The sequence below is a fragment of the Oncorhynchus tshawytscha genome, linkage group LG28 (assembly GCF_018296145.1).
Source record: "Oncorhynchus tshawytscha isolate Ot180627B linkage group LG28, Otsh_v2.0, whole genome shotgun sequence".
Taxonomy (NCBI): domain Eukaryota; kingdom Metazoa; phylum Chordata; class Actinopteri; order Salmoniformes; family Salmonidae; genus Oncorhynchus; species Oncorhynchus tshawytscha.
Genome location: NC_056456.1, coordinates 19235196 through 19259391, shown reverse-complemented (window position 1 = coordinate 19259391; position 24196 = coordinate 19235196). Strand labels below are relative to the sequence as shown.

Sequence of the window (24196 nt, the reverse complement as noted above, 5' to 3'; positions counted from 1 at the left end):
TGAGGATTGGGGTGAAGTCATTTTCTCTGATGAATCCCCTTTCCGATTGTTTGGGGCATCCGGAAAAAAGCTTGTCTGGAGAAGACAAGGTGAGCGCTACCATCAGTCCTGTGTCATGCCAACCAAATCAAAAATTAAATCAAATGTATTTGTCACATACACATGGTTAGCAGATGTTAATGCGAGTGTAGGGAAATGCTTGTGCTTCTAGTTCCGACAATGCAGTAATAACCAACGAGTAATCTGACCTAACAATTCAACTACTACCTTATACACACAAGTGTAAAGGATAAAGAATATGTACATAAAGATACAGTGGGGTAAAAAAGTATTTAGTCAGCCACCAATTGTGCAAGTTCTTCCACTTAAAAAGATGAGAGGCCTGTAATTTTCATCATAGGTCCACTTCAACAATGAGGGAAAAAAATCCAGAAAATCACATTGTAGGATTTTTAATGAATTTATTTGCAAATTATGGTGGAAAATAAGTATTTGGTCACCTACAAACAAGCTAGATTTCTGGCTCTCACAGACCTGTAACTTCTTCTTTACGAGGCTCCTCTGTCCTCCACTCGTTACCTGTATTAATGGCACCTGTTTGAACTTGTTATCAGTATAAAAGACACCTGTCCACAATCTCAAACAGTCACACTCCAAACTCCACTATGGCCAAGACCAAAGAGCTGTCAAAGGACACCAGAAACAAAATTGTAGACCTGCACCAGGCTGGGGAGACTGAATCTGCAATAGGTAAGCAGCTTGGTTTGAAGAAATCAACTGTGGGAGCAATTATTAGGAAATGGAAGACATACAAGATCACTGATAATCTCCCTCGATCTGGGGCTCCACATGGGGTCAAAGTTATCACAAGAACGGTGAGCAAAAATCCCAGAACCACATGGGGGGACCTAGTGAATGACCTGCAGAGAGCTGGGATCAAAGTAACAAAGCCTACCATCAGTAACACACTACGCCGCCAGGGACTCAAATCCTGCAGTGCCAGACGTGTCCCCCTGCTTAAGCCAGTACATGTCCAGGCCCGTCTGAAGTTTGCTAGAGAGCATTTGAATGATCCAGAAGAAGATTGGGAGAATGTCATATGGTCAAATGAAACCAAAATAGAACTTTTTGGTAAAAACTCAACTCTCCGTGTTTGGAGGACAAAGAATGCTGAGTTGCATCCAAAGAACACCATACCTACTGTGAAGCATGGGGGTGGAAACATCATGCTTTGGGGCTGTTTTTCTGCAAAGGGACCAGGACGACTGATCCGTGTAAAGGAAAGAATGAATGGGGCCATGTATCGTGAGATTTTGAGTGAAAACCTCCTTCCATCAGCAAGGGCATTGAAGATGAAACGTAGCTGGGTCTTTCAGCATGACAATGATCCCAAACACACCGCCCGGGCAACGAAGGAGTGGCTTCGTAAGAAGCATTTCATGGTCATGGAGTGGCCTAGCCAGTCTCCAGATCTCAACCCCATAGAAAATCTTTGGAGGGAGTTGAAAGTCCGTGTTGCCCAGCAACAGCCCCAAAACATCACTGCGCTAGAGGAGATCTGCATGGATGAATGGGCCAAAATACCAGCAACAGTGTGTGAAAACCTTGAAAAAAACTTACAGAAAACGTTTGACCTCTGTCATTGCCCACAAAGGGTATATAACAAAGTATTGAGAAACTTTTGTTATTGACCAAATACTTATTTTCTACCATAATTTGCAAATAAATTCATTAAAAATCATACAATGTGATTTTCTGGATTTTTTTCTAATTTTGTCTGTCATAGTTGAAGTGTACCTATGATGAAAATTACAGGCCTCATCTTTTTAAGTGGGAGAACTTGCACAATTGGTGGCTGACTAAATACTTTTTTGCCCCACTGTATGTGAATGAGTGATGGTACAGAACGGCATAGGCAAGATGGTATAGAGTACAGTATATACATGATGAGTAATGTAGGGTATATAAACATAGTGCTGTAGTTTAAAGTGGCTAGTGATTCATGTATTACATAAAGATGGCAAGATGCAGTAGATGATAGAGTACAGTATATACATATGAGATGAGTAATGTAGGGTATGTAAACATTAAGTGGCATTGTTTAAAGTGGCTAGTGCTACATTTTTTTACATCAATTTCCATCTATTTCCATTATTAAAGTGGCTGGAGTTGAGTCAGTATGTTGGCAGCAGCCACTCAATGTTAGTGGTGGCTGTTAGTGATGACCAACAGTAAAGCATCCTGAGACCATTCAGGTGTGGGGTTGGTTCTCAGCTAAGGGAGTGGGCTCACTCACAATTTTGCCTAAGAACACAGCCATGAATAAAGAATGATACCAACACATCCTCCGAGAGCAACTTCTCCCAACCATCCAGGAACAGTTTGGTGACGAACAATGCCTTTTCCAGCATGATGGAGCACCTTACCATAAGGCAAAAGTGATAACTAAGTGGCTCGGGGAACAAAACATCGATATTTTAGGTCCATGGCAAGGAAACACCCCAGATCCTAATCCCATTGAGAACTTGTGGTCAATCCTTGTGGACAAACAAAACCCCACAAATTCTGACAAACTCCAAGCATTGATTATGCAAGAATGGGCTGCCATCAGTGTGGTTCTGAAGTTAATTGACAGCATACCAGGGCAGATTGCAGAGGTCTTGAAATAGAAGGGTCAACACTGTAAATATTGACTTTTTGCATCAACTTCATGTAATTGTCAATAAAAGCCTTTGACACTTGTAATTATACTTCAGTATTCCATAGTAACATCTGACAAAATATCTAAAGACACTGAAAAGCAGCAAACTTTGTGGAAATTAATGTGTCCTCAAGTTTTGGCCACGACTGTATACTTGCTTTGCTTGCACCTGACCAGGCCATACCAAAGATAATTCATACACGACCAGCCAGTGACCATTTCCATTTTTGTCATTTAGCAGACACGTTTAGCAGATGCTCTTATCCAGAGCGACTTACTGTAGTGAGTTCATACATTTTCCTACTTTTACGTACTGCATGCATAGCTGAATGTCCCATATATAATTAACCCTCTCTCTCTCTCTCTCTCTCTCTCTCTCTCTCTCTCTCTCTCTCTCTCTCTCTCTCTCTCTCTCTCTCTCTCTCTCTTCTCAGTGAGCAGCTCTGTGCCTTCTGTTACTGTGACGGCCGCAGTCTGCTGGGTCAGGGGGATCTCCGAGTGTTTGACTCCTCGCCTGGACACGAGCGCAGTGCGACAGGCGGAGTAGGCCATTCCAGCGACCACAGGAAGGCCAGCCAAGGCGGTGGTGACAGAACCACTAAGCCCAGTGACTCGGCCGGAGAGGCCAGCTCAGGACAGAGGGACACACGGAAGTAAGTAGAGCTGGCTGGCAAAGGGTTTGGCCAGCGGAGCTGGTCTGGCTGAGCAGGGACGGTGAAATCTGTGATGGCCTCTGTAGCCGGCTAATGAGCTGGGTGAAAATGAGAGCTGTGCTTTGCTGAGAAACATGACACATGAGCATAAAACAAAGGAACACGAAAACAGTATCAAATGAAGATGTGTGTGCAGCATCATTATAGGACGTGATTTAGCTGGCAGCTGAGATCTGTAATCTCAGAGTTGATGTGTGGAATAAGTGCTTTGTGTATTTCAGAGGAAGGGTCTTGAGTGCGTACATGAATGCTAGCACTCTGCTCTTGAAGGCTAAATTGGTGCCGCTCTGCTCCACCTTAGCAAGCCTTTTCTGCCTACTGTGGTCACCAGGGGCCCTACGATGCCACGAGTAACACTAACACGTGAGCATTTGCAGTGTGTGTGTGTGTGTGTGTGTGTGCGCGTGCACGCTGTACATTTGTGTGTGTGCATACTGTGCACTATGCCAACAAAGGAACCTCCCTGGACACGTTTTGGACAGCTGCCTAATTTGTTTTGGCTCTTGGAGCCAATAGAGCATCTCCCTGGGGTCCCTGTGACGTAATGTAATGAGCAGAGCACTAACACACACACACCGCAACTCCCATGGCAGCGGGCTAACGCCAGCCAAGCATTGTTGTGTTGGAGCAGTGTGATTGGTCATCGGGTCTCTAGACTTGACTGGTCCATAGAGAGAGAGTGCGGGTGGGGAGAAGGAGAGAAACAGAGGATGTGGAAGAGGGAGGAGGACGACGATATAAACAAAAAGGATGGTGGCATTTGTATTTATTATGGATCCCATTAGCTGTTGCCAAGGCAGCAGATACTCTTCCTAGGGTCAAGCAAAAAACAATACAATACGTTCACAACAGATTTCACAACACAGTAAGTGTGTGCCCTCAGGCCACTGCTCTACTACCACATATCTACAACACAAAATCCATGTGTGTATAGTGTTTTTTTATTGTGTCTCTTCATAGTCCACGCTGTTCCATAAGGTGCATTGAATACTAAACCTATATTGCACAATATATAAGCTCCTGTCAGAAGAGCGATAACAATGACAAGGCATTATACAGGGAATATGATTCTAACTTCCTCCATCATCCTAGACCTCAGTCTTTCTGTTTTTGGCTGTTTGTGTGTTTACTGTTTACTGAAACCAACTAGGGTCCTTATAAATGCTAATTCCCTCTCGCCACATTTTCCGCATGCTTTGCTGCTCACTAGAGCAAGCCATGGACTCTGGGAACCGCTTCCCTTTCAGCAGATTTTATGAGACTGAACAGCCAGCCTCTTGTGTGTCACAGCCAAATAATACGACCCCCCTCCCACCCCTTCTTTCTCCTCTTCTGCTCTCTCCCTCCTCTCCTCTCTGCATTAGTTCTTCTCCTTAATCCTTTACGGTCTTCTCCTCCCAGGTTGCCTCACTTTGCTTCATCAACTCTTTCTACCTCTGCCTCATCTCCAGTTGTCTTTGCTCATCTCTCTTCATCTCTCTTCCAGTGGAGCTGAGAGCTATGGGGAGTTACCCGACCCAGACAAGGCAAGCAGGTTCTGGGATGAGCTGGCTCATGTGGGCCTCCCAGGAGACGTGGACATCCAGTCTCTCTTTGAGGAGTCGGGGCAGTGCTGGGCACATCACCGCTGTGCGTTATGGTCGCAGGGTGTGTGCGTGGGCGAGGGACAATCACTGCTCAACGTGGACAGATCCATCGACTCAGGTAGCACAGAGGTGAGCAGCCCACATTCCACTGATGATGAAACATGTCTATAAAGTGAATGGGATTGTTCACTAGAGCAGTGGTATTCAAACTTTTTCAGTGGGGACCCAATTTTCTTTTCTGCCAGAGTTTTTGTGGACCCCATCCCCCCCTAAATCTAATGACAACCTTAAAGTCTGTAAATTTAAGGTTTTTACATAAACAAATGACCTTCAATTCATTGCATTTTCGTCTCTTATCAAAAATAAAAGAAACCAATAAATGCATTTACTCTATAAAATTGTATTTTTCAAATTCTCTTTCTCAGTTTTTATAGTCTGTGCTCTTAATTTTGTGTTCCCCGACTTTGAATACCACTGCTCTAGAGAATAGGATTTTAACTGTCTCGTGAGTTGTCAGTGTCTACGGTAAATACATTAGAACTTTGCACTGGTTTATGGATATGCGTTAACAGTGTGTCCATAGTGAGAGTTAACATGGTGCCTGTAATGAATGACAGCAGCAGGAAAGGGGTGTTCCAGTGAGAGACTAATAGAGAGGGAGGAGGAGAGGGAGAGGGAGAGAGACTGATGAGGTGATGGATCAGGCCGGTTGGTAAAGGTCGCCCCTGGCAGCACTGCTCTCTCCTCTCTCTCAGCTGTGAAATGGAAAAGGTCATGCCACTCAACAGTGAAGGCTGTATAGAGTCATGGTGGCTTAGCTCGGTGCCTACTGTAGCATTAGCACCAACACAACTCACAGACCCCTGACTGGGTGTCTGCGTCCCAAATGGCACCCTATTCCCTATATAGTGCACTAATTTTGCCTTGGGCCTACAGGGAATAGGGATCCTTTTGGGGCACATCCCATTTGTCTGGCACCCCCCTTGCCTGCTAGACCATCAGCAAATCACCAGCTCCTTTTCAAGTGTCTATACCTCCATCCGCCTTCATCTGCAATGGTTGGAAAAGACTTGAAGAGTGATAGCAATATGGTGGAAGCTCATCAGTAGGCTGGCTTTCGCCTGGTCAGTTTGTTCAGATCATTGCAGATGAATGAGCCGAGGCATGAGTCAGTGTGTTTGGGGAATAACATCTGAGGGAATCTGAAGTACCATTAGCATATGATATGACACTCTGTAAGGGAAGTGTTAGCATCAATGGGCTAATCATGGTGTGACAAAGGGAACCTTTTTGATCTGGAAGCACAGAGCATTGGTGGAGGGTTTTAAAGGAAGCATGAAAGGATGAGGGAACCACAGACTTGCATGAGCAATGCTGCATTCTGTGGACAATACTTTAGAGAGGTCGTCCTTTGAAATTCTTTGGCCTTTTTTGTAGGAGTTTTTCATTTGGTCTGTAGATGCTGTAAGGGACTGGATTACCATATTGTATCAATTTTAATCTGACTCTCGGTTTAGAGCATGTTACTGTAAAAGCACTTTGTCCTGGAGGCACATCCAGAGCATTCCTTGTGGCCAGTGATTTTAATGCAGGGAAACTGAAATCTGCTTGACCTCATTTTTACCAGCATGTCACCTATGCAACTAGAGGCAACAAAACACTTGATCACCTTTTAGTCCACACACAGAAATCCATACAAAGCTCTCCCTCGCATTCCATTTGGCAAATCTGACCATAACTCGATCCTCCTGATTCCTGCTAAGAAGCAAAAACTCAAACAGGAGGTACCAGTGATGCGCTCACTACAGAAGTGGTCCAATGAAGTGGATGCTAGGCTACAGGACTGTTTCGCTAGCACAGACTGGAATGTGTTCCGGGATTCATCTGATGGCATTGGGGAGTTTAACACCTCAGTCAGCGGCTTATTTAATAAGTGTATTGACGACGTCTTCCCCACAGTGACCGTACGTACATATCCCAACTAGAAACCATGGATTATAGGCAACATCCGCACTCAGCTAAAGGCTTCTGCTGCTGCTTTCAAGGAGTGGGACACTAACCTTGACGCTTATAAGACATCCAGCTACAACCTCTGATGAGCCGTCAAAACGTCAATACAGGATGTGGCAGGGCTTGCAAAATATCATGGATTACACAGGGAAAGCCAGCCGCGAGCTGCCCAGTGAGTACTGGACGGCTATGTGATCTCGCTCCCAGTAGCCGATGTGAGTAAGATCTTTTAAACAGGTAAACATTCACAAGGCCGCGGGGCCAGACGGATTACCAGGATGTCTACTCCGAGCATACGCTGACCAGCTGTCGGGTGTCTCCACTAATATTTTCAACCTCTCCCTGACCCAGTCTGTTATGTTTCAAGCAGACCACCATAGACCCTGTGCCCAAGAATGCCAAGATAACCTGTCTAAATGACAATCGCCCTGTAGCCATGAATTGCTTTGTGGCTGAGGGGCATTGCTGCTGTCGGGTGATAAAAAAAAAAAAGTTTTACAATGCAATCATCTTAAAGAATTGGATGGTTATTCAAATTATTGAATAAATGTGGTATGTTGCCTCTAGTTATCGCCACAACTCTGAGGGAGTTTTTGCACATGAAATTCTTTGAAAGGCTGGTCATGACTCACAACACCATCCCAGACACCCTGGACCCTCTCAATTTGCATACAGATCAACAGATGATGCAATCTCTATTGCACTCCACACTGCCCACTCCCACCTGGACAAGAGAAACATCTATGTGAGAATGCTGTTCATTGACTACAGCTCACCATTCAACACCATAGTGCCCTCCAAGCTCATCGCTAAGCTCAGGACCCTGGGACTGAACATCTCCCTTTGCAACTGGATCCTGGACTTCCTGATGGGCCGCCCCCAGAGAGTGAGGGTAGACAACAACAACACATCCGCCAAGCTCACCCTCAACACCGGGGCCCCTCAGGGGTGCGTGCTTAGTCCTATGGCTGCACTATTTGGACAAAATACAGTATCTAATTGCAATTTTTTGGGGCCAGATTGCGATTATGAATGGTGAATTTCAAACGAGTGTCAGGGTAGAGAACATCACTTCTAAAATGAGACCATATGAATGAATGCACACTGTGCTAACTGAATACAAAACCAAATTAAACAAATATTTGATAACATTGTTATTGGCTACATATGATAATAGGATTATTACACCGAATATTAACAAACTAATGTTTTACACGCTCATCAAAATATAGTGTGCTTTAAGCGCAGCACTAATGAATTAATAATATGACTTCCCATTTCCTATTTTACCATTATGAATTCTTAAATAACCTAAGTTAATTATTTATTCAGGCAGCAATAGGCTGCAGATGGAATAGGAAGCTTATGATTGTGTAATTATGTATAAGTAGGCTCAATCATTATTATAATTGAAATCATAAGTAAGTGTCTTTAACATGTAACGCACACAGCCTACCGATTGCAAGGTGTCATTAGTGTCTGAAGCATTTGAAGACTGGTCCAGTCAATCAACGCGACATGTTTCAATATCTCCCTTATTTTTGTTATAGTGTTGGGATGGCGAATGTGTGCGAGATGGATGGAATCTTGTATCTTCTTGAAGCCACCTTTGCTGACTGTGTAAATAGGAACCATGTTTTTGGCTATGTGATAGCTTCCTGTTTCACCCACACGACACCATACATCCTGTCTGCCATTTACCCGGTACAGTTGAAACCGGGATTCATCAGTGAAGGGCACACTTATCCAGCGTGCCAGTGGCCATCAAAGGTGAGCATTTTCCCACTGAAGTTGATTACGATGCCGAACGGCAGTTCTGATCAAGATCCTGGTGAGGACGACGAGCATGCAGATGAGCTTCCCTGAGACTGTTTTGAAGAGTTTGTGCAGAAATTCTTTGGTTGTGGAAACCTACAGTTTCATCAGCTATCCGGGTGGTTGGTCTCAGAAGATCCCACCGGTGAAGAAGCCGGATGTGGAAATCCTGGCCTGGCATAGTTACACATGGTCTGCGGTTGTGAGGCCGGTTGGACGTACTGCCAAATTCTCTAAAGCGCCGTTGGAGGTGGCTTATGGTTGACAAATGAACATTCAATTCTCTGGCAACAGCTCTGGTGGACATTCCTGCAGTCAGCATGCCAGTTGTGCACACTCCCTCAACCTGATACATCTGTAGCATTGTGTTATGTGACACAAATGCAATTATTTTTGTGGCCTTTGATTGTCCCCAGCACAACATGCACCTGTGTAATGATCATGCTGTTTTAATCAGCTTCCTGATATGCCACACCTGTCAGGTGGATGGATTATCTAAACAAATGTGTGCACAAAATTTGTTTTTGTTTTTTGCCTATGGCGCCAACATTTAGCATGTTGAGTTTTATATTTTTCATTGTTCAGTATAAATACATTTGATTGACTCTCTTGTTTCCCCCTTCTCTAGCACTGTGCGTACTGTAAGCGCCTTGGAGCCTCCATCAAGTGCTGTGCTGAAGGATGTGCTCGACTGTACCATTACCCATGTGCGGGGGCAGCAGGGACTTTTCAGGATATCAGGAGTCTCTCCCTCCTCTGTCCAGATCACATAGAACTGGCCATCAGCAGATGTGAGTCCAGCATTCTAATAATAAACTTGAAATAATTGAAGTAATGCTGTCATAAGTAGGACCAAGGAAAAACTCTCTAGACACGAGCTACTCACAATCCCCATTCTATTCTCCATTTCTCTCTCTCCCCCCTCCCTACCTCTTACCCTCTCTCATTTCCTTACCCTCCCCCTCTTAGTTCCAGATGACTTTATCTGTGCACTGTGTGACAGCCCTGGGGAGCTCCCTGACCAGCTCTTCTGTACCAGCTGTGGGCAGCACTACCACGGGGCCTGCCTGGACATGGCTGTGACTCCGCTGAGGAGAGCCGGCTGGCAGTGCCCCGAGTGCAAGGTCTGCCAGACATGCAAGTGAGTCACCTTCCAAGCGCCCCGTCCGTCCACCCACACACCTTACCTGGCCCTGTATTGAGATGTGTGTGTCGGTGGCCGTCAGGCATGGAGGTGGAAACTGTGTGATTTTTGTTTGTGCTTCCACTGTGGTTTGTGGGTAACGCACCCTCAGGCACTGCTCTTTCGTCTCGTACCTCAAACAGCCTGGTTACTGTTAGCAACCGAGTCCGCGATAAGTTCAGGTCGGCTCTGCAATACAGATTAGACCAACACATTGACCCTTTAGCTGTGACTTTGCAACAGTCGTTAGTTTCAAGGATTAGGGCACAAGGGGCTACGTATAGAGTCCATAGAGCCAAAGAATATATGTATAGCCCTCAAGTGTCCTTCTCCCTGTGTGCAGGAACCCAGGGGAGGACGATAAGATGTTGGTGTGTGACATGTGTGACAAAGGCTACCACACCTTCTGCCTGCAACCGGCCATCGACGACATCCCTACCAACGGATGGAGGTGTAAGGTATGTGGAAGACACTACAATACTGTGAAAGATACACTATATTGTCTAAGGTGCTGTATCAGGGTCGGAATTTAACGAGGACTTGGGGCAGAAATGCCCACTAAAGTTTCTTAAATGCCCCCTAAATTGTCATAACGAGGGCAAATAAATGCCCTTAAATGTATTGTAAGCTATCACAAATTAAAAACTATACACCAGCTGCAGTAGCGGGATCAAGGCCCCCCCCCCATCTCGCACAGCCTGGGCACCTCGGGTAATAATAACAGAGGCGAAGTGAAGGAGTTAACTCCTGTCAAAATCTGTCCACGGTAAGCAGACCTGCTCCCCTTTCTCAACTATTTTTTTTATTGGCATTGAGCGAATTCTAATTTGAAAACGACGGCGCAAACATCAGTGGCAGCAGAAGAGGAAAAATATGTTAATAATAATGACCCACCGCCAGCCTCTACTGTTGAGCAAGTCAACCGTCAAAACCACAGTAAAAAAAACACTACCATCGAGGGATGGAAGATTGATTGGGTGGGAGTCGAGGCCATTCAAGATCCTGCCACCGTAATGTTCTGCAAAGCCTGCCACGGAACGTTGGTACTAAAGACATCTAAGAGCTTTCGCGGGGCTATCGCTTTTGATTTTTTTGTGACATGGACTCAGTCTAAAAGATATGAGAGCAACAGTCACCAAGCAGTGTATGGTCAGTTTAGTTAATTTGTCACTTAAACTAGTTAAACTAATATATATATATATATATATATATTAGTTTATATATTTATATATTAGTTTTATATATATATTAGTTTATATATATATATATTATATTATATATATATATATATATATATATATATATATATATATATATATATATTTATATTTTGCTTCAGACAAGGTGGAATGGGCTTTTTTCATAAATGAATAGTGTAAAAAGGGGAGAGGAGAATCCAGCTCAATACCAGCACGCTGACGGACCTAATGATCTTTTCGAAGGCCCACCAGAGGAATAGATCAACCTTGTTCCATAATTACTTAGTTGTCCTGTAATTATATTTATATTTGTGTTACGAATAGCTGAATTTTAATACTGATCATTGGTGTGTCCAATTGTTAGGCATCACATTTAGGCAGCTAACACCACAAATAATGTGAATTTTTACATGTGTGATTTTAAATTAATAATACAAATATAAACTGTTACAATGACATTAATTGAGTAAATGCTTGCTTTTTTGCCAATACACGACTGTAGAAACATTTCCACATTCGTTATTTATGTTTAGTTTTTTTTCTCCCACAAATGAAAAATGTCATGGAAACGCCTCAATATCTCTAAAAGTTCATGGGGCAGAACATGCCCTGTACCCTGCTGTATATTACAGGTAAACTCAGCAAAAAAAGAAATGTCCTCTCACTGTCAACTGCATTTACTTTCAGCAAACTTAACATGTGTAAATAGTTGTATGAACATAAGATTCAACAGCTGAGACATGAACTGAACAAGTTCCACAGACATGTGACTAACAAATGGAATAATGTGTCCCTGAATAAAGGGGGGGTCAAAATCAAAAGTAACAGTCAGTATCTGGTGTGGCCACCAGCTGCATTAAGTACTGCAGTGCATCTCCTCCTCATGGACTCACCATATTTGCCAGTTCTTGCTGTGAGATGTTACCCCACTCTTCCACCAAGGCACTGCAAGTTCCTGGATATTTCTGGGGGGAATGGCCCCATCCCTCACCCTCTGATCCAACAGCTCCCAGAGGTGCTCAATGGGATTGAGATCCGGGCTCTTTGCTGGCCATGGCAGAACACTGACATTCCTGTCTTGCAGGAAATCACGCACAGAACGAGCAGTATGGCTGGTGGCATTGTCATGCTGGAGGGTCATGTCACGATGAGCCTGCAGGAAGGGTACCACATGAGGGAGGAGGATGTCTTCCCTGTAACGCACAGCGTTGAGATTGCCTGCAATGACAACAAGCTCAGTCCGATGATGCTGTGACACCGCCGCAGACCATGACGTACCCTCCCCCTCCAAATCGATCCCGCTCCGGAGTACAGGCGTCGGTGTAACGCTCATTCCTTCGACGAGAAACACGAATCCGACCATCACCCCTGGTGAGACAAAACCGCGACACGTCAGTGAAGAGAACCTTTTTCCAGTCCGGTCTGACCCGGCGACGGTGGGTTTGTGGCCATAGGCGTCGTTGTTGCCGGTGATACGTGGTGAGGACCTGCCCCTTACAACAGGCCTACAAGCCCTCAGTCCAGCCTCTCTGTTTATTTTGGACAGTCTGATGGAGGGATTGTGCGTTCCTGGTGTAACTCGGGCAGTTTTTGCCATCCTGTACCTGTCCCGCAGGTGTGATGTTCCGATGTACTGTTACACGTGATCTGCCACTTTGAGGACGATCAGCTGTCCGACCTGTCTCCGGCGTCTCACAGTGTGGACATGGCAATTTATTGCCCTGGCCACATCTGCAGTCCTCATGCCTCGTTGCAGCATGCCTAAGGCACGTACACGCAGATGAGCAGGGACCCTGGAAATCTTTCTTTGTGTTTTTCAGAGTCAGTAGAAAGGCCTCTTTAGTGTCCTAAGTGTTCATACCTTTGACCTTAGTTGCCTACCATCTGTAAGCTGTTAGTGTCTTAACGACCGTTCCACAGGTGCTTGTTCATTAATTGTTTATGGTTCATTGAACAAGCATGGGAAACAGTGTTTAAACCCTTTCCAATGTTGATCTGAGAAGTTATTTGGATTTTTACGAATCATCTTTGAAAGACAAGGTCCTGAAAAAGGGCCGTTTCTTTTTTTGCTGAGTTTGTATGGTATAAAAAGCTGTAGATGGCACGGGGGGAAGAAATCTGTATAGAATGAGAAATGGAATAAAAGGGTTGCCTGTTCCTTTTTTTTTGTCAATACATATGAACAGAGGTTTGAAACTCCCACAGTTCCTATTGAGAAATGATCACCTGATGAGAATATTACATTTTTTCCGTGGTTGTATCTGTGCTTCCTGTGGTTAAGAAATGACTCACACAGGCTGCTCTTTTAAAAGCTGCCGTTTAGCCTCAGACCCTGTATCATTTCAGATAAGGCAGCAGCGTGTGTGTGTGTGTGTGTGCGCGGCGGGGAAATCAAACCGTATGCGTCATCATCCCCTGCCTGTGGCCCCTTCCTCTGGTAGAGCAGGTGGTGTGCACTGCCTGTCTGGGTGGCCTATCAGCTGTGGTGGTGGGTGGGGATCTGACTGCAGACCGCAGCAGCCAGTGAGGCGCCGGCCAGGTGGCAGAACATCTTCACACTCACTTAGCTTTTGCCTCTCAGTCTGACTCGGCAGCACAGAAGGAACACAGCCCACACAGCACCCAACCCCCTCTTGCTTTTCTTTTGCTTTCGCTCTCTTGCTCTTCTCTATCGCTCTTCTTGCTCTGTTCTCGCTCTTTCTCTTGCGCAGCCTAACTCGCCCCTCTCTCTCTCCTCCACTCTTGAAGCTGCTGCGTCTCACCCAAGCACTTTAGTTCAGACTGAAGCCTCATCTGAATGTCTTGGAGATGAATAAAAACAAAACAAAGTATCATTGCTCCAGTTTCAGTTCTCTCTCTCTCTCTCTCTCTCCCCCTCCTCCAGAACTGCAGAGTGTGTGTCCAGTGCGGCACCAGGACCAGCGGTCAGTGGCACCACACCAGTCTATTGTGTGAGACCTGTGTCCAACATCAGGACCCCAGCCTTAGCTGTCCGCTGTGTGCCTGTATCCTGGACCCAGAGCACCACAAAGACCTGCTGTCCTGCCACAGTTGTAAAAGGTACTAACACACACAGTCCCGTTGGTCATTCTATTTTCTTTTTCCATTGTTTTAGCATTGTCTCTTTTTCCATTGATGTGTGATGTCCTTAATCTTCATTTTTCCACCACTCCTCCTGCTTCCAGATGGCTCCACCTGGAGTGTGAGCGCCAGTCGTCAGGCCATGCAGACATCCAGCCCAGCCAGGGCTATGTATGTTCAAGCTGCAGGCCTACTGGGTCACAACCACAACATGCCCCACCACAGGTAGAAGAGGAGGAGGTGGTGCCGGAGAAGGACACTGGAGGCCTAGAGCTGAGCCCACAGACTGCTACTCAGAGCCACACAGACTCCGAACCGGTGGTTCTAATGCACACCGATCTAGAACCTGGTCTGAAGCAGCTGAGGTCTCCTCCTCCACTGCATGATCCAGAACCGGAATTACAACCAGTTCCAATGCACATGGATACAGAACCAGAGCCCCAGCCAAAGCCTATCCAAGCCACCGCCGCTGTCTGTGAGAACGGCCATGAGGAGAGGCAGCCACAGCAGGCTACATCAGACCAGCAGCCCGGTAAGTCCCTCTTTTGTCTGACTGGGTTATTTGTGTCTACACACAGAGGCCAACTGTGTGTTGTGGTTGAACATTATTTCCCCCTATCATTCTCCTTTAATGCTCTCCAGCAGTTTGGCAGGTGGACTCATTAGAGTGTGAGAGATTTGTTTGTCACGTGGCTTATTACCTCAGGATTGAAAGGTTGCATGAAAACCGCTAGTCTGGCTTATTTAGTGTCCAAACTCAGACTAGGCAGGCTTTCGGGTACAGAATGCCAGACAGTGTAACTCTGTGGGCTAGACACACACACACACACACACACACACACACACACACACACACACACACACACACACACACACACACACACACAATTCCTTTCCATGCAGGTGTTAGGTTTGGCCACGGTCGAGCAACAGTATCACTGATGAAGTTATAAGTCCCTTGTGTGTAGATGAAGGCGGTCTGGCCTGGATGAAGACCAGAGGGAAGCATCGCTCTGTCTGCTCTCTCTCTTTGCCATGGCTCACATCAGACTGACAGCCATTCATCAGCAGGGGCTTTGTTTCTAAAGGCATCGATAACCAGATGGGCTCACATTATCACAAGATTAAAGCCATGAAAGCATTGTCTTTGTAATTCTTTTGGAGTGAAAAAGCACTTTGTATTCTCCCATTGATGCTCCTGAGGAGATGTTGGTCTCTGTCCTTGTTTTGAGGACTGGGCTAGAGACTAACCTGGGTGAACAGAACACTACTGGCTGGTGTTCAATATGGCGCACCGTAGCAAGATGTTTTGCAATGGAAAACAAAAGTCTGCTGTTATTTGACAAATTAATACATTCTACAATGAGTTCAGAATTAGAAGTAGGCTTTCGGTCGAACTACCCTTGTTTCACTTCCCTGCAGAATGTGTCTTCTCTTGAGCACGACCCTGGCCTGGATTCCTCCTCATCTATTATACTTTAGCAGCAATGCTTTTCTTCGCTACAGTTTCCATGGGCGACACAGCTTCTTGCTCACATACCGTAGATATAAGTCGTTTTTGTCCACGATTTTGTGATATCCAATTGCGGTCCAATTATGATAGGCTGGACTATAGAACGAGTCAAAATTCACCCAAGACTGAAAAATGTCAAAAGAACATTGGCTAAGCTGGAACACTAGCGCGAGCCCATAGCAAATTAATGGAATCGAACGTTCGCAGAGCCTCTGGCTGGAGTGACGCTTAGAATTCCATTTTGCCTAAATGGCATCTCAAAATGTAACTTTTTATTTTACCACTACAATCTGTTCTTAGGACGAAACTGAAAAATAATAACTTAGAAAGTAAACATCCACAGTTTTTGATGGTGCCAAGTGTGCTTATGTCTGCATAACGAGGAAGTAGGGAAAAAATTGCAACTTTTGACTATTTCTGGTCTAGCGATCGATGACAGCTGAGTACACTGCCCAACCTTATGTAATTAGAAAGAGGAGATTATCCTGATTAAAATGGTGTCCGCTTTGAAAAAAATCGGAATATATACATTGCGAGTTATTTGGCAAAATAGACAGATACCTGTATTTCCCTATAGTAAATAATGGAACGACCTCAGAGTTCCATGAGTTCCATTTTTTGTTGTTTACATTTTAACTACAAACAACGTGGGCAGTTCTCATTGCCAACAATAGCAAAGCAGGCATTGTGACATAGAACAATTAACTGGGAATTTTATTGGGTGGAAAAAAAGCATTGTTAAAAATGTCATATGTCCAGCCTAATTATGATCTTGTCTCATTGTTGCAACTCCCCAACGGGCTCGGGAGAGGCGAAGGTCGAGTCATGCGTCCTCCCGAAACATGACCCGCCAAACTGTGCTCCTTAACACCTGCCCGCTTAACCTGGTAGCCAGCAATGTGTCAGAGGAAACACCATTCAACTGATGACAAAAGTCAGCTTGCAGGCGCCTGACCCGCCACAAGGAGTCAATAGTGCGCGATGAGCCAAGTAAAGCCCCCCCCCAGGCCAAACCCTCCCCTAACCCGGACGGCGTTGGGCAAATTGTGCGCCGCCTTATGGGACTCCCGGCCACGGCCGGTTGTGACACAGACTGGTATCAATCCCGGGTCTGTAGTGACGCCTCTAGCACAGCGGCGCAGCCTAAGGACTGCTGCACCACTCGGGAGGCCCCATCACTGAGCTCTTCAGTAAGGCCATTCTACTTCCAATGTTTGTCTATGGAGATTGCATTGCTGTGTGCTCAATGTTATACACCTGTCAGCAACGGGTTGTGGCTGAAACAGCCGAATCCACTAATTTGACAGGATGTCCACATACTTTTGTGTAAATATAGTGTATGTTCATGTCATTGTCACTCAAAAATAATTTAAATGTAGTTGCTAGTAGACTAACGACAACGTTACAATGGTTAAAGTAGTTATGTCGTTTTGGAAATAAAACCTCCCTGGCACTGCACTGCTTTAACACCTATTACCATAGGAAGCTTCTTCAAACAGTTTTGTCAACGAGCTGCGGGCTTGGAGGTATGTTTTAGTTTGAAGATGCCATGATGTCGGCATTTTTCCTCTCTCGCTTGCTTCTCAAAAGTGGCTTGCGATGTGTCAGCTGCAAGCACAAGTATCCTAGCTAGCTACTGCACCCTTGCAGATTTAGACAAATTACTAGACACTCGATCCTCTCAATCCGTATATATGAAGTGAGACACATTTTGAAAAAAGTACTAAGTGACAAAAATGAGTACTGAAAAGTACAGATGTTTTGGTATACCGTGCAACACTTATAGGTAGGGGTAAAGTGACTAGGCACCAGGATAGATAATAAACAGTAGCAGCATCATATGTGATGAGTCAAAAGGATTAGTGCAAAGAGGGTCAATGCAGAATGTCGGTAGCTATTTGGTTAACTAAGCTATTTAGTAGTCTTATGGCTTGGGGATAGAAGCTGTTCAGGGTTCTGTTGGTTCCAGACTTGGTGCATCGGGACCACTTGCCGTACAGTAGCAGAGAGAACACTCTGACTTGGGTAGCTGGAGTCTTTGACAATTTTTAGGGCCTTCCTCTGACACCACCTGGTATAGAGGTCCTGGGCGTCAGGGAGCTTGGCCCCAGTAATTGACTGGGTCGTACTCAGTACTAGGGCCGGGCGGTATACCGTATTTTACTATATTGTACGATACTGATGCACGGACCGGTTTGGGTTTTTACTTTCAAATACTGTTATAGAAGGTAATGTTTGGTTTGTTAAATGTGATACGCTGTGTGTAATGTCTGTTTTTATAGTTTACTCCACTACTTGAGTCATCCCTCTCCACTCGCTCTCTCTCTCTCTCTCCATGCCGCTTTCCACACAGACCTAGTCCAACCGTCTGTCACTCAAGGAGCGTATTTGTTGTTGCTTGACCATGAGATACTTTTGTTCAGTCTGCATGGTCAATGCAGCACACTTATTTTTTTATTTAAACTTTTATTTAACTAGGCAAGTCAGTTAAGAATAAATTCGTATTTACAATGACGGCTTACCGGGGAACAGTGGGTTAACTGCCTTGTTCAGGGGCAGAACATCAGAGTCATACCTTGTCAGCTTGGGGATTCGATCTAGCAACCTTTCGGTTACTGGCCCAACGCTCCAACCACTAGGCTACCCGCAGCCACATGCAACAATGTTGATGACAGCGATGTTGTTTCCATTTTGATCTTAGTATAAATCCGCAAGCGTTCTATAATTAAAATATTCATTTTTGTTTCTTACATCTGCAAACAGCTAGTTTGTATTTTCTTAGCAAGTTAAGCTAAATTGTGTTAGCTGGGATTGGCTAAGAATTGAGAGAGCCATGTGAATGAGAGGTGGCTGTGTAGCATGGCGATTGGCAGCCAGGAGAAGGGAATTATAATTCTTATATTCAGCCCAAGGGCATAATTGTTTTTATGGGGTATTACTGCCACAAGGGGGGCATGCTCGGGCCTCCGTTTGCTGTAGTCCACGAGCAGCTCCTTTGTCTTGGTGATGTTGAGGGAGAGGTTGTTGTCCTGGCACCACACGGCCAGTTCACTGACCAACTCTCTATAGGTGGTCTCATTGTCGGTGATCGGGCCTACCACTTCCCCAAACTGAATTACTGTTTTGGAGTCGTGTGCGGCCACGCAGTCGTGGGTGAACAGGAGGGGACTTACTAGGGCTGCACGAGGAATCGAATTCAGATCGAAATTACGATATTAACGTGCACTATCCATATCGCAATAGGCTGCGATTTTCTTGTTTCTTTGACATTCCATTAATACAACAACAACCAGACTAATATACCTCCTCCAATGAGATGTGCTAATTCGTTAATTCGCTCTACATTCACAGAGGATACTGACCAATCACAAGCGGGCTCTCTCTCTGCATGGCATGCACACGGTTCCTATTTACACAGTCAGAGAAGACTACTTCATAAAGACGATGAAGAAGGTGGACAGGAAATACAAGATTCCATCTCGCACATATTCACCATCCCAACACTGTACAACAAAAATAAGGGAGATGTTGAAACATGTCGCATTGAGTGACTGGACCAGAATCCAATGTTTTGGACACAAGCTGCACCAAATGTTACATGTTTTAAAGGCACTTTGCGTAATAAAATTTAAAAAAAAAAGTATAAATCACTTTGATTTATAATAATGATTAAGCCTACTTATACATAATTACACAATCATAAGCTTTCTATTCAATCTGCAGCCTATTGTTGCCTGAATAAATATCTTAGGTTATTTAAGAACTCATAATTTTAAAATGGGAACTCATGTTATTAATTCATTAATTACTGCTGCGATTAAAGTCAATATTTTGATTATTATTATTTTTTTGTTAATGTAGGTGTAATAATCCTATCTATTATCATATGTAGCCTATAACAATGAAAAAAATGTCATTTGGTTTTGTATTCAGTTAGCACAGAATGTATTAATTCATATGATATCATTTTAGAAGTGATGTTCTCTACCCTGACACTGGTTTGAAAATCACAATTGCAATATCTGGCCAAATCCTGCATTTTATTCAGTTGCACAGAGAGGTGTTCAGTCCCAGGGTCTGGAGCTAAGTGATGATCTTGTAGGGCGCTATGGTGTTGAATGCTGAGCTGTAGTCAATGAACAGCATTCTGACATAGGTGTTCCTCTTGTACAAGCTGGATGCATAATTTAAATATTCACAGTGTAGGTTGGAAAATTATGTGAACCCCTTGGCTAATGGTATTTCCCAAAGCTAATTGGAGTCAGGAGTCAGCTAACCTGGAGTCCAATCAATGAGACGAAATTGGAGATGTTGGTTAGAGCTGCCTTGCCCTATAAAAAAACTCACAAAATTTGAGTTTGCAAAATTTGAGTGTGCTGTCCACAAGAAGCATTGCCTGATGTGAACCATGCCTCAAACAAAAGAGATCTTAGAAGACCTAAAGAATTGTTGACTTGCAAGAAGCTGGAAAGGGTTACCAAATTATCTCTAAAAGCCTTGATGTTCATCAGTCCACAGTAACTCAAATGTCTATAAATGGAGAACGTTCAGCACTGTTCCTACTCTCCCTAGGAGTGGCCGTCCTGCAAAGATGACTCCAAGTGCACAGCGGAATGCGTCATGAGGTTAAGAAGAATCCTGGAGTGTCATCGAAGACTTACAGAAATCTCTGGAACATGCTAAAATCTCTGACGGGTCTACGATACGTGAAACACTAAACAAGAATGGTGTTCATGGTAGGACACCACGGAAGAAGCCAATGCTGTCCAAAAAAACATTGCTGCATGTCTGAAGTTTGCCAACCGCACCTGGATGTTCCACAGCTCTACTGGCAATAATATTTCTCGGACAGTTGAAACTACAGTTGAGTTGTTTGGAAGAAACACAACACTGTGTGGAGAAAAAAAGGCACAGCGACATCAAAACCTCATCCCAACTGTAAAGTATGTTGGAGGGAGCATCATGGATTGGGGCTTGCTTTGCTGCCTCAGGGCCTGGACAGCTTGCTATCATTGACGGAAAAATGCATTCCCAAGTTTATCAAGACATTTTGCAGGGTAATGTTAGGCTATCTGGCCGCCAATTGAAGCTCGACAAAAGTTGGGTGACGCAACAGGACAACAACCTAAATCACAGAAGTAATGGCTTCAACAGAAGAAAATACGCATTCTGGAGTGGCCCATTCAGAGTCCTGACGTCAACCTGATTGAGATGCTGTGGCATGACCTCGAGAGCAGTTCACACCAGACATCCCAATAATATTACTGAACTGAAACAGTTTTGTAAAGAGGAATGGTCCAAAATTCCTCCTGACCGTTGTGCAGGTTTGATCCGCAACTACAGCAAATGTTTGAGGTTATTGCTGCCAAAGGAGGGTCAACCAGTTATTAAATCCAAGGGTTCACATAATTTTCCACCCTGCACTGTGAATGTTTACACAGTGTGTTCAATAAAGAAATGAAAACAAATAATTGTTTGTGTTATTAGTTTAAGCAGACTGTTTGTCTGTTGTGATCTAGATGAAAGTCAGATCAAATTGTATGACTAATTTATGCTGAAATCCAGGTATTTCCAAAGGGTTCACATACTTGTTCTTACCACTGTAGGTAGGGGTAAAGTGACTATGCATAGATAATAAACAGTGAGTAGCAGCAGTGTAAAAACAAAGGGGGTGTCAATGTAAATAGTCCAGGTGGCCATTTGATTAATTGGTACCGCTTTGATATTTTGTGGGCCTTCCTCTGACTCCGTCTAGTATATAGATCATGGATGGCAGGAGATTTGGCCCCAGTGATGTACTGGGCCATACGCACTACCCTCTGTAGCGACTGAAGGTCTAATGCCGAGCAGTTGCTATACCAGGCGGCAATGAAACCGGTCAGGATGCTCTCGATGGTGCAGCTGTATAACTTTTTGCCAAATTATGCCAAATCTTTTCAGTGTCCTGAGGGGGAACTTATTGCACTCATTGATTAAAAACCTCTTAAGTCGACCCCCTACTTTTTCGAACATTCTGTTAAAAATCGCGCAACATTTCGGCGTCCTGCTACTCATGCCAGGAATATAGTATATGCATATGATTCGTATGTGTGGATAGAAAACACTCTCACGTTACTAAAACTGGTTAAATCGCCGCTGTGACTATAACAGAGCGTCTGTTTCATCGAAAAGCGCAAGAAAAACTGATCACTGAAAACTGAAAAAAATATCCATGTGCCACTTGCATGTATTGTTCAAGGGACACGAAATTAAATGGGGCCGAGATTGCAAGTCCTACAGCTTCCACACGATGTCACCAGTCTTGTCAATTGCCTTCTCGTTGTTTCTTGGTCAAACGAGGAAGAGAGACCACTTTCCATCCGGTCTCCGACAGGAAGTTTTGGAAGAGAGATTTCGGAAGATGATGTGAAAGCGTGGAGCTATTGAATACACATTGCCTCGTGATCAATTTGATAGATTATTAACGTTTACTAATACCTAAAGTTGGATTACAAAAGTATTTCGAAGTGTTTTGTGAAAGTTTATCGTCGACTTTTTTAATTTAAAAAAATGACGTAGCGTTTTGAAACTGTGTTTTTTTCTGAATCACACAGTTTCCATAGATGGATATTTTGGGTATGTATGGACCGATTTAATCGAAAAAAAGACCCAATAGTGATGTTTATGGGACATATAGGAGTGCCAACAAAGAAGCTCGTCCAAGGTAATGAAAGTTTTATATTTTATTTCTGCTATTTGTGTAGCGCCGGCTACGCTAATTCTTTTGTTTACGTCGCCTTCAGGTATTTCGGGGTGTTGCATGCTATCAGATAATAGCTTCTCATGCTTTCGCCGAAAAGCATTTTAATAATCTGACTTGTTGGCTAGATTCACAACGAGTGTAGCTTTAATTCAGTGCCCTGCATGTGTGTTTTGATGAACGTTTGAGTTTTAACGAGTGCTATTAGCATTTGGCGTAGCGCATTTGCATTTGCTGATGGCTAGATGAGACGTCTGCGTCTCAGGTCGACGCAAGAGGTTTTAAGACAGTGACCTGAGGTGGTGTACTCCTTAATGCCATTGGATAAAACACTGAAAATATCCAGTCTGTGCTAGCAAAACAGTCCTTTAGCTTAACATCTGCGTCGTCTGACCACTTCCATATTGAGCGAGTCACTAGAACTTTCTGCTTTAGTTTTTGCTTGTAAGCAGGAATCAGGAGGATAGAATTATGGTAAGATGTACTAAAAGGATAGCGAGGGAGAGCTTTGTATGGGCCTCTGTCTGCGAAGTAATATAGATGAGAACTCTCTTGGTGGATTGTGTGGTCTACAGCTTATTATGAGGTACTCAGTTGGGCAATACCTCAAGACTTCTTTAATATTAGACATGGCACCAGCTGTTATTGACAAATAGACACACACCCCCGACCCTCGTCTTACCAGACATAGCTGCTCTGTCCTGCCGATGCACGGAAAACGCAGCCAGCTCTATCTGTGTCGTCTTTCAGCCACAACTCGGTGGAACATAAGATATTACCATTTTTAATGTCATGTTGGTAGGATAGTCTCCACCGTTTGTTTCATCCAGTTTGTTTTCCAGTGTTTGCACGTTGTTCAGTAGAACCAATGGTAGTGGTGATTTACTCACTTGCCTACGAATCCTCACAAGGCACCCCGACCTTCACCGCCTGTATCTCCATCTTTTCTTCACCTGAATGACTGGGATTTGGGCCTGGTCTCCGGGAAGCACTATATCCTTCGCGTCAGACTCATTAAAGAAAAAAATCTTTGTCCAGTTTGAGATGAGCAATCTCTGTTCTGATGTCCAGACACACTCTTTTAGGTCATAAGAGACGGTAGCTGCAACGTTATGTACAAAATAAGTTACAAACAATGCGAAAACACAAGAAATAGCACAGTTGGTTAGGAGCCCGTAAAACGGCAGCCACCCCCTCCGGCGCCATTATACAGTAGATGTGAGCGCTACGGGGCAATAGTCATTTAGACAGGTTACCTTTGAGTTCTTGGGTACAGGGACAATGGTGGTCTGCTTGAAACATGAAGGTATTACAGGCTGGGTCAGGGAGAGTTTGAAAATGTTAGTAAAGACACCCGCCAGCTGGTCCTCATGCTCTGAGTACGCATGCTCTGAGTATGCATTATGGTAATCCATCTGGCCTCGCGGCCTTGTGAATATTGACCTGTTTAAAAGTCTTACTCACATTGGCTACAGAGCGCTAGATCACACAATCGTCCTCAACTGCTGATGCTCTCATGCATCGTTCAGTGTTGCTTGCCTTGAAGTGAGCATAGAAGGCATTTAGCTCCTCTGGTAGGCTGCTGTCACTGGGCAGCCTGGGGCTAGGTTTCTCTTTGTAGTCCATGATAGTTTGCAAGCCCTTCCACATCCGACG

At 44.4% G+C, this 24196-nt stretch overlaps 1 protein-coding gene across 6 annotated transcripts in view; it reads left to right on the top strand.

Moving 5' to 3' along the window:
- The window catches only part of LOC112226861 (histone-lysine N-methyltransferase 2C), a 131314-nt gene that overhangs the window by 21895 nt on the left and 85223 nt on the right, over positions 1–24196 (top strand). For all 6 annotated transcript variants that reach the window (XM_024391487.2, XM_024391488.2, XM_024391490.2 and 3 more), the window contains exons 5-11: positions 3136–3354; positions 4901–5129; positions 9454–9616; positions 9795–9966; positions 10352–10466; positions 14092–14267; positions 14393–14820. In XM_024391487.2, coding sequence (XP_024247255.2) covers positions 3136–3354; positions 4901–5129; positions 9454–9616; positions 9795–9966; positions 10352–10466; positions 14092–14267; positions 14393–14820 — 1502 coding nt within the window. The remainder of the gene's footprint in view (positions 1–3135; positions 3355–4900; positions 5130–9453; positions 9617–9794; positions 9967–10351; positions 10467–14091; positions 14268–14392; positions 14821–24196) is intronic.